At 44.9% G+C, this 15278-nt stretch overlaps 1 protein-coding gene across 17 annotated transcripts in view; it reads left to right on the plus strand.

Moving 5' to 3' along the window:
- Positions 1-15278, plus strand: part of Grip1 (glutamate receptor interacting protein 1) — a 636231-nt gene that overhangs the window by 606498 nt on the left and 14455 nt on the right. For all 17 annotated transcript variants that reach the window (XM_076920329.1, XM_076920326.1, XM_076920333.1 and 14 more), the window contains one exon: positions 15004-15150. In XM_076920329.1, the coding sequence (XP_076776444.1) occupies positions 15004-15150 (147 nt within the window). The remainder of the gene's footprint in view (positions 1-15003; positions 15151-15278) is intronic.

A 15278-nucleotide genomic window follows, 5' to 3' on the forward strand; every position in this document is an offset into this window, starting at 1 on the left:
TGGCTTCAATGATGTTGTAACCTATTCATTTGAATAAGTTATTGGGAGATGGTAGGACCGTGGAAGGGGAACCCTAGTTAAATGAAAGAGATGTGTCTTTGAAGAGCACATCTTAGCCTGACATTGCTTTTTCTTTTGAGACAGATTCTCACATAGCCCAGGATGGCCTCAGACTCATTATGTAGCCTTAAACGTCTGACCTTCCTGCTTCTACCCTATGAATGCTCAGATTACAAGTGTGTGTCGGCCTTCCCGGTTTTCTGTTGTGCTAGGGACCAGCCTGCTTCATGCATGCTAGCAAGCACACTACCAAACTGAGCTCGTCTCCAGCCTTGTGTCCACTTTGTATGTTCTGTGTCTTGTCTCTGGCAACCATGATGTTCAGCCTCACTGCAGACTCAGAGTCACTATGGCCCCCAAAGACTCCATAGGTAGAAGCTGACACAGTAAATTGAAATGCATCCTGCCTTAAGTTGGCCACGGTGGCATGACATCTTGTCTCAATTTGCTCTCGTTCCCTTGTTTACTCCCTACTTTCTACCTACGTTCTCCCCCCTCCCCCTCCCCCACCCCTCATCCTTCAGTCGTTTGGAAAAATCTGAGCTCTAAATGGTCCCTGTCTCATCCACTGTGCCTTCGTTGCTATTAGGGTCTTCTCCGGCTGAACTAGACATTGTCCACATTCACTGATGAAGGCAGACTCATTAACTGCCATTCCCAACACTTAGGAAAAACAAGACATGCCGTCGCTTTTCCTTTCCTGGCTCTGTACAGGTGGGAAGAAACCAGGGCTGGAGGGGTGTGATAGTGTGGCAAACAGTGGTGCTGGATCTACCGTGGTCTCCTGTTTCTCACCCCCAGTGCATACTGAGCTCCTAAACGCAGTACAGGCTGCCTTCCTCTCTATGAATGAACCCAAACTTTCCAGCCCAGTATACACTGACATTTTTGCTGTTGCTGTTTCTTAAGTACCAATTGCATCGAATTCATCCCAAGAGCTACTAATAGACCTCAGGCAACAGTTTGAAGAGGGAAACTTTAGATAGTTATTCGGGAGATGACTGTCACCATGGAGTGCCTGTTAAAATGCAGGGTCTCTGTTTTCAGGGACCCTGGGCCATGAGCACCTACATTTCAGCAGCACCGTCAGTGGGGTCTCTTGAGGTCTAAAGACTGTGAATCACGGACAGAAGTCTTGCTAGCTCTAGATATTATTCTGTTTTAATGCAATCCCAGACACAGATTGTTGGGTGAGGAGAGGAAGCGGAGGCTACACTTCAGGCCCCTGGAGTATTTTATCTTTCAAATGAGTTCTGTTTTCGGCTGCAGCTTATCACAAACTCTTTCTCTTTGTAGATAAGGGATGGGCAATCTTTGCTGTGTTTCATTGATAACCGGCCTCCTTCCCCTTAGGAGTCCTAAGCATCCTTTGGAGGCCACTTGATCTATCTCTGTGATGAGTCACAGCTTCACTTCCACGGCGCACACCCTCAGTCCCCCCCCCCCCGAAAAAAAAAAAGCTCTTTTGCAAGACGACAAGTTCCTTGCATTCAGCCCAACTGAGCTTTAAAAATGATTTCCTAAAACAATAAAAAAAAAAATTAATGATTTCCTATTGGCACTCGCTGGTTCCCTGCCGTGCGTGATTTCCAACAGAAGTATAGCACTTAATTGCATGTGATTATTTGTATATGTCTTTTGACAGAAGGAGTCTTAAAATAATTTTCAAGGGTTATTTTTAATTTAAGGCTGCTGAGGGCTCAGTACCAGAACATTTGAGTCACTCCTAGGAAGCTCCGGAGTCTCCGCTTTTCCCTCAGCCAAGTTCACCGTGTGTTTGCAGCCTTGGAGTTTTGTCAGAAGGGAGCCATTGTGGTGAATAAAGCTTTACTCCTTGGACAGAGTGCTGAGGTTAACACCAGATTCTTTTGTAACCCACCCCCCTAGTTAGGAATGGGCGCGGCCCTAGGAGGAAAAATGAAAGGCAAATTTCTCATTCTTTCTCGTGCTTCTTTCTTCACTAAATATTTGAAGTCACCATGGTAGATTGCAGGGGTCTGCATGCCACACACAGACCTCCAAACTGCTGGCTCAGGACTGCCTGCAGTGGAAATCACTGGAAGCTAAAAGCAGCTCAGTTGGAGCGTGAACTCGGGGCTATTATCTGTAGCTCTGCTTTGCTGGGCTCCTTTTTCTTCAAAAGTAGAGCAAGTATGGGTCTGGGTTTCCTCACTTCAAAAAGAGGGAGCGGGACCACCTGCTAGCAGGGGAGGGAGACCTCCCAACACACATTTTCCCAGGTACAGTCCGCATTGTTCAGAGTCTTTCTTCAGGTCTCTTCGGCTGTTCAAACATGAGCAAGTGCCATAAGACCTGGAGCCAGCAAGGACAGACAGCAAAACCAGGAGACTGTGCTCACTTAGAGAAATGGAGGCTTCTAGACTGTCACTGTGTCAGCCTGGCAGCCAGGTTATCCCCTGTGACGCCAAGGGCAGACAACAGTGTGAACGCTGTTGGGGGAACATTGGCTAGGATGCCAAGGAGCAAACTTTGGGTTGCACATTCCAATTAAACAACATCCCCGGCAACCCTCAAAATGCATCCTCTCCATTGCTTGACCATGGTTGTGGTTCTATTCTTTTAAACCTTACAAACAACAGAAATTTTTTGTGGAAAAAAAAAAAGTTCACGTTTTAAAAAAAAAAAGTGTTTTTTTTTTTTCTTATTTACTTCAGTGACAAAGGATGACAGACAAAGCTATTTAAAGAGCAATCAAGAGGTGTCTTTATCAGTCGGTGGCATAAGGGATCTCAGACAGCATCACTCCGTCCAGGGACTGTCTTTGCCATGCTGTCTGTTCCAAAGGGTGACTCAGAAGTCCCCGTATTTTTGCTAGGCAGAGTCCACTTGGTATCTTGTCATGTTTTGTGAGCTGTCCGCCTCTACAGTCTGGGGAAGGTACATCAAGTGGAGCTGACATCCTGCATCTTGTATGACCTTCACAAGTCCTGTGAGACGAGCATTTGAGACGCTGTGACTTGTTGCTATTTTTGAAGTTCTTTATGCCTTCTGTCATGGATCCGACTCCTCGATGTCCCTGTAATGTCTCAGTTGTGATTGATTTGTAGGTTGTGAAGTTTTATATCATCTTTAGAGTGTTCATTTAAGATGCTGGGTTCTCTGAAGGTCTGCCTGCTTCACCAGTGTCCACATATGGGGGAAGAGCACTCCATAGCTTCCCTCCATACCGTATCTCTTGTATTGTGATGCTTAAAAGCATATCCGTATATAGTCCATGGTTTAGGTTTTTCTCTCTTGAAGATGGGATTTAGTGATCCTTCCTTGTCTGAGGCACTGTGCAATACCAGTTTCCAGGAATCCAATAAAATCAAGAAAATGGGTGTTTTGCTCAGTAGGACCCTGGTCACTTTTAACTTATCATACCCCCCTTGAATGACAGTAATCTGAGGCTCAAATTTTCACAGGCTCAGAATCAGAGGACAGTATGCCTCTGATAAGAGCTGACAATCGGTCCCTGAATCAAAGAGGCCCGTGCGGGTCTACAGGGAATGAGACATCTTTAACCTGGAGAGGAATTGGGAAAGGTTCAGAGCTAGAGAAGCCACGCTGGAGTGGCTGGGAGAACCAGGAAGCAGAGGATGAGTGTGGAGTGCCAATGCCATGAGGTAACATCAGGCAGGTCTGAGAAAAGACACCAGGAATAGGCACCCATGCACACAGGCAGCCAAATTCTAAGCCAGCTTCTCAGGAGCAGCAGAGGCAAGAAGTAAGGCCAGAGACATGGCTGCCCATTACTAAGTGACCATCAGCTCCCCTGGCTGAAGTAGATCTCTCCGTTTTTCTGTAAAATAAATGCATTATTCAGAGGCTCTGGGGTGAACTAGGAAAACACCATAGTTCTTCAGAAGGGCCACCCTTCATCAACCGGGACTAAGTTCTCCAAGACCAAGTCAGCCTAGAACCAACCCATGGTCCTGTTCCTAGGTCCTGATCTCACAGCTCAGCCCTCTTGATCCTCAGCCCTCGGTGCCACAGGATGCCAGGGGGCAGCAGGAGGCAATATCAGAAGCAGCTGGCCTGTTTCCTCCTCTGCCAAGGGTGCTCCCCTGATGGAAGCAGCAGCTGCCTTTTTGACCCAATTTGTTCGGAAACCTGGGAGTTTTAAGGGAAAACAAGACCTGCTTCCTCTTGGGCTAAAGAGCTGGCTTGGAAGATGGAGTCTTGTTATTTTATTCTATTCTATCATTTTATTTTTTTTGTCTCCAAGATCTATAGGTAAGGTAGGCCCATCCTCAAACCTGGCATTGTTTGAAATGCCTTTACTTAAAGGAACACAGCTGCCTTAGTAGTGTCTGCCAGGAGTAATCCCAAGTGCCTGCTGGCTTCCAAGGAAATCAGCGTCATTGTTGGGAAACGAGGTGCTGCTTTGAGTGGAATGACTGAGCTCTAAGGAGGCTGTCAGGGCTTAGGGACTGCTTCCAGGGTGGCTGTCATTTACAGTGACTTTCCCAAGGTGCTGTGCTCAGTTGCCCTTGAAAGGGGATGATTGGGCTCTGGTTAAAGCATCAGTTGGCTTTCTGATCTCTACCTGCAGATATGGTTCAGCCAAGCAGGTAATCTAGCTTTAAAACATGTCAAACAGATGTGAACTTGAATCTCGGTGGCCTCACTACCTGCTGCCATAGCTACCGCTTTAGATGCTGAAGCAACTGTGTGACGTCACAGCATTGGGCCCATCTCCATTGAACTGTGTCTATCCTTGTTCACGGTTTTGTTTCAAGAGGTACATTGGCCCTTTAGAACAGGAAAACCTTGCAACTGTGTTAATGCCTCAGTTTACCCTGAAGCCTCTCCTGGATAGAAATTCTACAAGATAGACTGTATTCACATGGGCTAGGAGAGGAAAGCAAAACCAGCTTCAAGACAGCCATCCTCAAAGAGCAGGATTTTGTGTGATGTTACCCGAGACCACAAGAGGGCGCACATGAGAAGCAACACAGCAAACGTGATAGACGATTCATCTTCAGTTCGTTGGGCCGTTGAAAATGAATGCCTAGCCAGCGAGAAGATTCTATATCCAGACAGAAATCATGATTTGGTAGAAGACACCCAGCAAATGAGGTCAGATATTCCAGTATTGAATCCCGGTGTGTTTGCATTAGATCAAAACAAGGCATTCCGCCAACTTCTTCAAGGCTTCGTGACCTTATTAGAAGAAAGGATGGTTTTCTTGCACAGAATTGTTGGAAGATCAGAGGGAATCATATGGGAGAGAGTGCCTGCATAAGGCTTTGTCTGTGTGTGGAGGGTATGTGACTAAAACCTCAGAATCCTTAGAAATGTTGGGGGCCCAGAAATAAATCAAAAGTTAGCACTAGCAATCTCCAGGCAAGCAGAGCTGCGTGGTGTGAGTTATTGTGGCTATTTTGAGAGCAGCCAGACTGTGTTTCCCATCAGTATATTATACATTTCTGGCACCTTTTTATGTAAATCTAAAATAATTAACTTCATCTGTGTTAATTTACTACTTGTAAGCAATTTCAGAGGAAAGAATACAGCTGGCTATTTCTTCTAACCTCAGGACATCTTTCCGCAGAAACCTTTATTTCTGTTTTAGAGCAGTTAGTAGACCTCAGTTAGTAGTGCTTGTCCAGAACAGTTTACCATCCAGATGTGTCATTTGTAAAGCCCGGGGGGGTGGGGGGGAGTAAAAGGGCGTGGCCAGTAACCAGGACCCGGAGGCTTGTGAGCTAATTCATCTTTGGTGGTGTTCTAGTTAACTGGTTGACGTTGGCAGTTTTGAGTGTCAAGAGTTGTTTAGCACGTAGTCGGTGTTCTGTTGTTGTGAAGAGACACCGTGACCATGGCAACTCAACAAAGGAAAGTATTCAATTGGGACTTGAGTGCTTACAGTTTCAGAAGTCCGTCAGCATCATGTTGGGAATGCGGCAGTACAAAGGACAGACACGGTGCTGGGGAAACAGGTGAAGGGTGGAATGGGATTTTTGAAACCTCAAAGCCCATCCCCCCAGTGACACACTTCCCTCAACAAGGCCATGCCTCCTAATCCTTCCAAACAGTGTCACTCCCTGGTGACCAAATATTCAAATCTATGAGTCTTTGGGGGCCTTTCTCATTCAAACCACCACAAGCCCCTTCCAGATCCTGGCCTATAGAGCAGATACCTACGAGTCACAAGCCAACTCAGCAAAGAAGAATCTCACAGCTTTAGGTACATTCTCTAAATGCAAGGGTTCTGGATGGTATTGGAAAACAAGCCTCAGCTGTAAGACTAAAGGGGACTTCCTAATTTCTCCTGTGAGCTTAGGCTTGTCTCCTTCGCAGTACCTTGGGACAGATGCTGGTTTCCTTACTCAGCCAATCAGGGAGCCCAAAGTGTTGTACAGTGTAGCAAGTCACATAATGCTAAAAAGTGCACACTGCCCGGTAGGAGCCGGGCTATGGACTCCTCACAGGAATGCTACCTGTCACACAGAGGACACGGCTCAAACAAGGAAGAGAATGAGTCAAAGATAAAATACCCACAGAGCCCAGGAACAGCCCATAGGCAGGCAACTCTAAAACAGAGATTTCACCTACCAGTAAACAGAGCCCATGGCCAGTCTATCAGCAATCTATGGACAGTTTGCCTTTTCCCCCTTTCCCGCCTTCTTCTTTTCTCCTCTTGAGAATAAAATATAGAAATTTCCCTTCTAGTCAAAAATTGTGGGCTTGGGGGTGATAGCTGATTCCAGAAGAGGGACAGGAAACATTCAAGGCACATCAGTGATAACTTGTACTAGAAAACACAGAGCCTATCAATACGAATGGGTCCTGGGGAAAGGACCATGAGTTAACATGAAAAACACGCCACCTTTTGGAGATGCAAATGTGTTTGAGCATCTAAAAGAATGCCAAACCACTTGAACTTAATGAATATGGGACACTCCACAGGACCAAGTAATTTTCTGTTCTGAAATTGAATTAACATTCATTCTGCTTCTCACGTACTAACTGCATTAATCAGACAATGCTAATTGAAGAACACATTCTGGTTTTACAAAGTAATTGTAGTTAATAAGTAAGAAAAGTGACAGTACCAGGCAGGAGAAGGTTATTCTTTGCAACCTCAATGAGAGTGATTCAGATGATCTGTCGGTCAACTGTGAGTCTGGACATAGACTGATGGGGTTGTGTGATGTCATAGGAAGCTCCTTTGCACCTATGGTCTATTCGTGATTCCCCCATACCCTGACTTCACTGAACACCACCAGAGCTAATTGCCATTTAATGAAACGTTGAGATAGAAGACTATTCTACAGATTAGAGGATGCAGCCCCAGCAATGCAGGTAGCGGCTTCCCCCTCCCCCCACCCCCATCCCCCCGCCACGGTCACACTTTTTGTGGTTTAAATTCCCTGTGGCCAACTGTAGACTAAAGGTCTTAAATGGAACTCCATAAATAAACCATTCTTCAGACTGTACGGTCTACATTATACTCAGTAGGGTGATGAAATCTCACACCCTCCCACTTGAGATGTGGGTCTTCTCATCTCCCAGCCTATCCATACCCCAAACTCATCTTGCCCATTAGTGATTAAGTAGTCATCTCTGGTGGGTAATCTTGGTTATTAACTTGACACACAATGGGAACCTCCATTGAGAAATTGCCTCCATCTGATTGACATGTGGACATGTCTGTGGTACATTGTCTCTATTGATCATTGATGTGGGAGGACCTGGGCTATATAGGAAAGAGAGCTGGACAAGGAGCAAGATGGTATCAGCATTTTGCCTTGCTCTCTGCTTTGGTGCCAGGCTCTATGCCCCTGCCTTGAGTTCCTGTCTTGGATTCCCTCAATCATAGTTGTGATGATTAGGCTGTGTATGTTCGGCCCAGGGAGTGGCACTATTTGAAGGTGTGGCCCTGTTGTAATAGGTGTGGCCTTGCTGGAGTGGGTGTGGCCTTGCTGGAGTGGGTGTGTCACTGTGGGTGTGGGCTTTAAGACCCTCATCCTAGCTTCCTGGAAGTCAGTCAGTTTTCTGCTAGCAGCCTTCAGATGAAGATGTAGAACTCTCAGCTCCTCCTACATCGTGCCTGCTTGGATGCTGCCCTGCTCCTACCTTGGTGATAATGGACTGAACCTCTGATCCTGTAAGCCAGCCCCATTTAAATGTTGTCCTTATAAGACTTACCTTGGTCATGGTGTCCATTCTCAGCAGGAAAACCCTAACTATGACAGTGCTCTATAACTTGTAATACAAATCAACCATTGTATCAGCTCAACCATGAGATTGTGCTTGTGGATAGCATTTGATACTCTCCCTGTGTGGTTTCAGGTATCCATAGAGCCTTGGGATGAAATCCCTCCTAGATTAGGGGGCTACTGTAAGTCAGTAGCACTAGGGAACAGGGATGGGCATGTGCCTCGAACAAGAGGAAATACAGAGCCAAACACAGAGGCAGTGAATGGCCCTGGTTGGGATCCTGATGATTTAATAAGCTTTCCTGGGCTGAGAAAGATGGTTGAGTGCATAAAGTTGTGGCCATGCAAATGTGAGAACTGGAGTTCAAATCTAAAGCCAAGTATGATAATTCCCCGCCCTGTTCCTACAGGGAGGTGGGTAGCAGAAAGGAGGCTCCCTGGAAGCTTATGGGTCAGGTATCCTGATAAGTGCAGAATTGACTCCATCTCAGAAACAAGACAGGACCAGGTAGATGAAAGCTAGCAACTAATGTAGTCCTCTGACCTGCCCATGTGTCCTGTGGTGCATCACACCCATAGTCACACAGAGAGGGCAGGTACATACACACACACACACACACACACACTGAAAAACTTTTTTGAGACAGTGGGGGAAATTATAAGCTAGGTACAGCTACTGGAAAACAAGCAATGAAGGTCAATTGTATCAGTGAGTTAATAACATTCAGGGTCTCTATAAAACCATGTGTTTCTGTCCTGTAGCTGACCCCTATGTGTGCGCCATCTAATGTTGTATGACAGGTATATTTTTTATTTGTAGTAATTGTCACCTGTTATTAACATGCTTCTGGGGCACCGTTACAACAACTTGATACACATATCTAATGTGGGATGATCCAACCAAGATAAGTAAGCATTGCCCTCTCCTCAAACATTACTTCTATGTGACGGGAACCTTCAGAGTCTTCCAATTATTTTCAAATGTGCAATACAATCTTGTAGATGCTGCCACTCCACAGAACTCTGGAAGTTGTTGGCCCTGTGTATTGTTTGTTCATTTATGTGTTGGTGACTGATTGTTGACTTCAGACCTCAGCTGTTGTGTCCAGCACTAGAATAAACATGGCATTGTGCATATTTTACATGATAATTTCATTTTCTTCGGAAAGCCAGCATTAGGATTGTAAGGTAACATAGAATCATAGGTGTAATACCAGGGTCTTCGTCTTTACTCTTTTTGCTCCCAAGTAATGATAGGGCATTTTTACACCTCTAGCCCATTTTAATTCTCAAATATCTGATGTGGAAACCTAATAAATTTATTAACAGTCTACAAGCACTGTCTGGGCAGATACTCATCTATTCTCTCTTTTTTTTTTTGTTTTGTTTTGTTTTGTTTTGTTTTTTGAGACAGGGTTTCTTTGTGTAGTCTTGGCTGTCCTGGAACTCACTGTGTAGACCAGGCTGGCCTCAAACTCAGAAATCTGCCTGCCTCTGCCTCCTAAGTGCTGGGATTAAAGGTGTGTGCCACCACTGCGCGGCTACTCATCTATTCTAATGCTATATGGCTACTACTTCCCAGCCACATGGTCCTTTGCCTACAATCTGATTTCTTCCCCTGGCTCACTCTGTTCCCGGTGTGTCCTTATGAATCCCCTGATGATCTGCCTGTGACAAATCCACCTGGTCCTTGAGATTCCCTGATTGGGATCAGAAGTCCTGCCCTCTTCTCTTCTGCCAAGCTATAGGCTGAATCAGCTCTATATTAACCAATCAGGTGACGGCAAAGAACTTTTACACATCATTGAGATAGGAGATGCTCCAAATATCATGACAATGTCCACACAGATGTCCAGACTGCAACCAAATCCCTGAGCATGGCAATCGACATCTGAATACACAGTGCACAAAACCATTCCTCAACATAGAGTTCTACTTTCAGTTTTGGAGGAACTTTTCTAGGCATATCTACGGTGTCTGAAGTGATTTATGTTGCCCCTAACAATGTGTGTGATGGGCTCTCCTTTTCTGCACATCCTTGACACCGTTTCTCTTCCATCTTTTGTGATGATACCCTTTCTAGCTGGAGGAAATGACTCGTCCTGCTTTTAATTTGCATCCCCAGTGACTGGTGATGTTGTGCATTCTTTTCAAAGCTTGTTAGCCTTGTCCTTACTTGAGAACTGTCAGTTCAGAGGAAAATGATCATCTCTTTAAAGACAGATAGCAAAGTCTGGCATTTGTCTAAAAATACTCTCCCAGAGAATTAAAAATGAAAATGACTGAAGTCAATGTAGCTTCTGACAGTTGCTGCCACTGAGTAACGGACCAGGGAGGCTTGGCGCTCTGGCATCTTTATCTTACAAGGTACTTGAAGGTGTTTTTTATTACGATGATAAAATAACATCTCTCCCTTCCCTGTCCTCCCTCCAAGCCCTTCCCACTCTCCTTCAAATTCATGGCCTCTTTTATTAAATATTTCATTCAAATATAAAGAAGATTAAGATATATAGAGGTATAGATATTCTTGTTGGTTTTGTTGGTTGGTTGGTTGGCTGGCTGGCTGGCTGGCTGGCTGGCTGGTTGGTTGGTTTTGACACAAGGTTTCTCTGTATAACCCTAGGTGTCCTGGAGCTCACTCTATAGATCAGGGTGGCCTCAAACTCACAGAGATACACCAGTCTCTGTCTCCCAAGTGCCTTGATTAAAGGCATGTACCACCACCACCCAGCATATATATTGTTAAATATAACCTACTCTGTATATAATGTTACTTGTGTATGTGCTTTCAGGGCTAACCATTTGGCATGGACAGTCAATTGTTGCACACTTCCTTGGGAAGGTCACCTCTCACCACCCCAGCTCTCCTCAGTTGCCTGTGGTTCTTTGTGTAGAGTTGAGGCTTCCTGGGCTTTTCCAAATCCACTTTGTCATGTCCACAAACTGTCACCAGCGTGACTGCCAAGATGTGAGCGGATAGTTTGCTGTTTTAAAAACTGTTCTTCCAGGGCTTGAGGAGGTGGCTTACTGGATAAGAGCACTCGAAGCTCTTCCATAGGACCCAAGTTCAATTCCCAGTACACACATAGTAGCTCACAACCATCTGTAGCTTCAGTTCCTAGGGGTCTTACGTTTTTTTATACTTCTGCAGGTACCAGGCACCCACATGATGCACATACATTCAAACATGCAAAATACTCACACACATAAAATAAAATGAAACTTTAGAAAAAATTAATTTTCTCCAATAAATACTTGGAAATATCACCCATTTTATGGCCTGGGACAAAACTGTAATTAACAAAAGGTCCTAAATATTTTTTGTTGTTGTTTATTTAGATTTTCAGGGGAGGATTTTTGGTTCTGGCAGTCTTGGGTTGGACCTTAGGGCTTTGGCCATCCTAAGTAATTACTCTACCACTGAGCTACACCCACCCAGCCTGAAAAAGGCATTTTAAAGAAACCATACATTAAATAAAACAGTATATGGTCAAGAGATCAGAGCTTTACAGTCAGCACCCTTGCTTTGAAGGCATTCTCCATTGCTTGGTTTCTCTATGACCTTGGGTAAGTTTCTGTCCCTCTCTGAGCTTCTGTCTAAATGTCCTGCTACACGCACACACACACACACACACATACACACACACACTTAGAAGGGACAATAGCATCTTGTTTCCTGTTGAAACTTCAAGTCTCACAGATATTATAAGAATGAAGTCCAGCTTCTGTTGACAGTAGATCTTCAGTTAGCACCCACTCACATTCCAAATGCCCAAAGGTCATCAGTCACCGGGTGGTGCAGGCTGGCTTCAGTATCAAAGGTGTGCTCTCTAGTCAGGGCCACAAAATGTCACCAGTGAGCACCATGCTTGCACTGGGCAGGCTCTAACCGCAGAGCCTTGGAGGGAAGTTCTTTGAACCCAGTATCAATTCTTCACACCCTCAGCACTGGCTTGTAAGAGCACAGTACAGCATGAAGAGTTAGCCAGGGTGAGGTAGAGCTGAAGGAGCCCTTTCTGTTTAGCACAAGATGCTACCATGTGACAGAGCTTGGTTAGAGTTTTGAGATAGATTTTTGAGACAGAGCTTACCAGCTTTGTTAATATAACAAATACTCATAACAAATCTCGTGGTGCGAGTTACTTTGGCTGAAGGCAAACTCTTAGTCATAGCACTTAACTCCTCCCACATCACCAGTGTTACACCAGACGAGGCATGGATTTTACTGAGATACACACATACACACACATATATACACATACACACACAGACACACATGCATACACACACACATATATACACAGACACACATACACACACACATACACACACATTCATACACATACACACACAGACACACATACACACATACATACACACACATTCATACACATACACACACAGACACACATACATACACACATACACACACATACACACACACATACACACACATTCATACACACACACACACACAGACACACATACACACAGAGACATACACACACACATATACACACAGACACACATACATACACACATACACACACAGACACACACATATACACACAGACACACATACATACACACATACACACACAGACACACATACACACACATTCATACACACACATTCATACACATACACACACAGACACACACACACATTCATATACATATACACACAGACACACATACATACACATACATATACACACGCACTCCTTATTCAATTCCAACCCTTTCTTCAGTGTGCGCCTGGGGAAAAAAAACACGTGAGGAGTAGAATATTTATATACTTACCATAATTCACAGGATCCAAGATGCCATCAATTATGAAACACTGTCTAACTTAAGGCATTTAAAAATGTAAAAATATGAAGGTGGAAAGATGGCTCAGTGGTTAAGAGCACTGGCTATGCTTCCAGACTTCCTGAATTCAAGTCCCGGCAACCACATGATGACTCTCAACCATCTGTAATGGGATCCGACGCCCTCTTCTGATGTGCATGAAGATGGCTTACTTCTATACATTAAAATAAATAAATAAATCTTTAAAATAAAAAAAAAATGTAAAAATGCAACCCAGTATAAATACCTTCATTTTAGCATTGGAATAAGCATTCTGGCTTCAGGTGGAGATCGCTGGGTAGGCACTGGGTGTCTGGTCTGATAGACCTGATTCCCACCGTTTCTTACCTTTGTGTCATTCGGCAGACTATTTACCCTGTATAAAACTGAAATTCCTTTTCTATAACCCACCCACAGAGCTGGCTGGTGCATAGTATTGACCCAGGAAGCTTGACTTTTTTTAAGCTTTCTACCCTGTGAAAGAAAAATCTCCAAACTGGCCACTTTTGTATTTCCTTCAGTGGTCTATACCTCTCTTCAGTCAAATAACTGGATATAAAAATCTAAACCTGTTATAAAAGGCCGGGCTCTCCTGCTTGTCTTGTATAGCTCTGAGGGGCTTGTTTGTTTCTACTATTTAACAGGAACGTGTGTGTGTGTGTGTGTGTGTGTGTGTGTGTGTGTGTGTGTGTGCTTGTTGAAGTATGGTCAGGTTTTGGAGGGCATCCAATAAACCTTAATAAAAACAGCATCTAAGGGGTTCAAGAAACATTTGGTCAGTGCACACATGCTTTGTACATGTGGGTTGCTCTTTGCACCTCAGACTTCCTCTTGCAGGTGACCAGATGGTGAAGTGAGGCTCGGGGGAAGCTTTTGGGAGCTGCCCTTGGGTGATGGGTGTCAGCTATGCCATGGGATAGCAGATACCTTGACCTGCTAAAACCCTTGGGCAATCGCTGCAGAAACAGTGAGGCCAAGCCCTCAAGTGATGCTTGTAATAGGAACACTTAGAGGTGTTTTAGAAAGTGATTTGTGATGAGGCTGTATGGGGTGTCTCGAAAATCAAATACTCCAGTTCACGGCTCTGGTTCAGAGGGAGAGAGGGGCCATGGAATATGGTATTTAACAGACTACCAGGCTGGTGGAAGGCAGAAAAGGCTTATTATTCAATGTATTAGCAGCCCCTGGCTTTTTTCAAACCTGGGGGCTACTCCAGGGAGATATTAGACATCAACCTGCCCTCTCCTGCCCTCCATGTCCTATACCTGATGGCTGTAATTTGAAAAACGGAGGCCGTGAATCTGGGAAGGTGAGGGAGTCTGGGAGAGGTAAAAGTACTTGCTATATAATCACGAGGACCTGAGTTCAGAGGTATGGGGGTACATGCTTGGAACCCTAGTACTGGTTAGGGAACAGAAAGGCATAAGGGTTGACTTGAGACAAGAGAATCCAGCTTGCCAGCCAGTCAGTCAGCCTTGCTTGAAACATGGTACACTCCGGGGCTAATGAGGGACCCTGTCTCAGGAGAATAGGGCAGAGAGTGATAGATCAGGGTATCAAAGTACCTAACATTGTCCCCTGGCCTACACACGTGTGTGCACACCACACACACACACACACACACACACACTACACTAGGCACACACTTTTTTTTTTTTTTTTTTTAAGGAAGAAGTGCAATAACAAAGAAAGGAAGACATGACTTTTCTCCTCCTTTGTCAGCTCAGGCTCAGACGTTACAGATTCCAAGGATGTTCCTGGGGTAGGGGCAAAGCAGCAGGGTTGGTCCACAGAGGCTGTTTAAGGCTGACATTGCAAGTCCACTATGGGACTATGAAATTAGTTTGGGAAGCTCCCTCATCTGAGAAACTGCAGCAGCAAATGGCTCCCGTTCAGCTAACTTTGACATCTTCCCACTCTCCAGGTGACCTTATACAAGGACTCTGGAATGGAGGACTTCGGATTCAGTGTGGCAGACGGCCTGCTGGAGAAAGGAGTGTATGTCAAAAATATCCGCCCAGCTGGGCCAGGTGATCTTGGTGGCTTGAAGCCCTATGACAGACTCTTACAGGTAAGGCTTCCCTCCGCAGAGTCCTGAATCCTTGCCCCTGACCTACAGGCAGCAACTCCCTCCAAATTCTCCTGCACGGTTAGACCCTTTGTTTAACCCCTTGTTCTCCTGTCCTCAAACTATACTAG

Source organism: Arvicanthis niloticus, chromosome 22, assembly GCF_011762505.2.
Source record: "Arvicanthis niloticus isolate mArvNil1 chromosome 22, mArvNil1.pat.X, whole genome shotgun sequence".
Lineage (NCBI taxonomy): Eukaryota > Metazoa > Chordata > Mammalia > Rodentia > Muridae > Arvicanthis > Arvicanthis niloticus.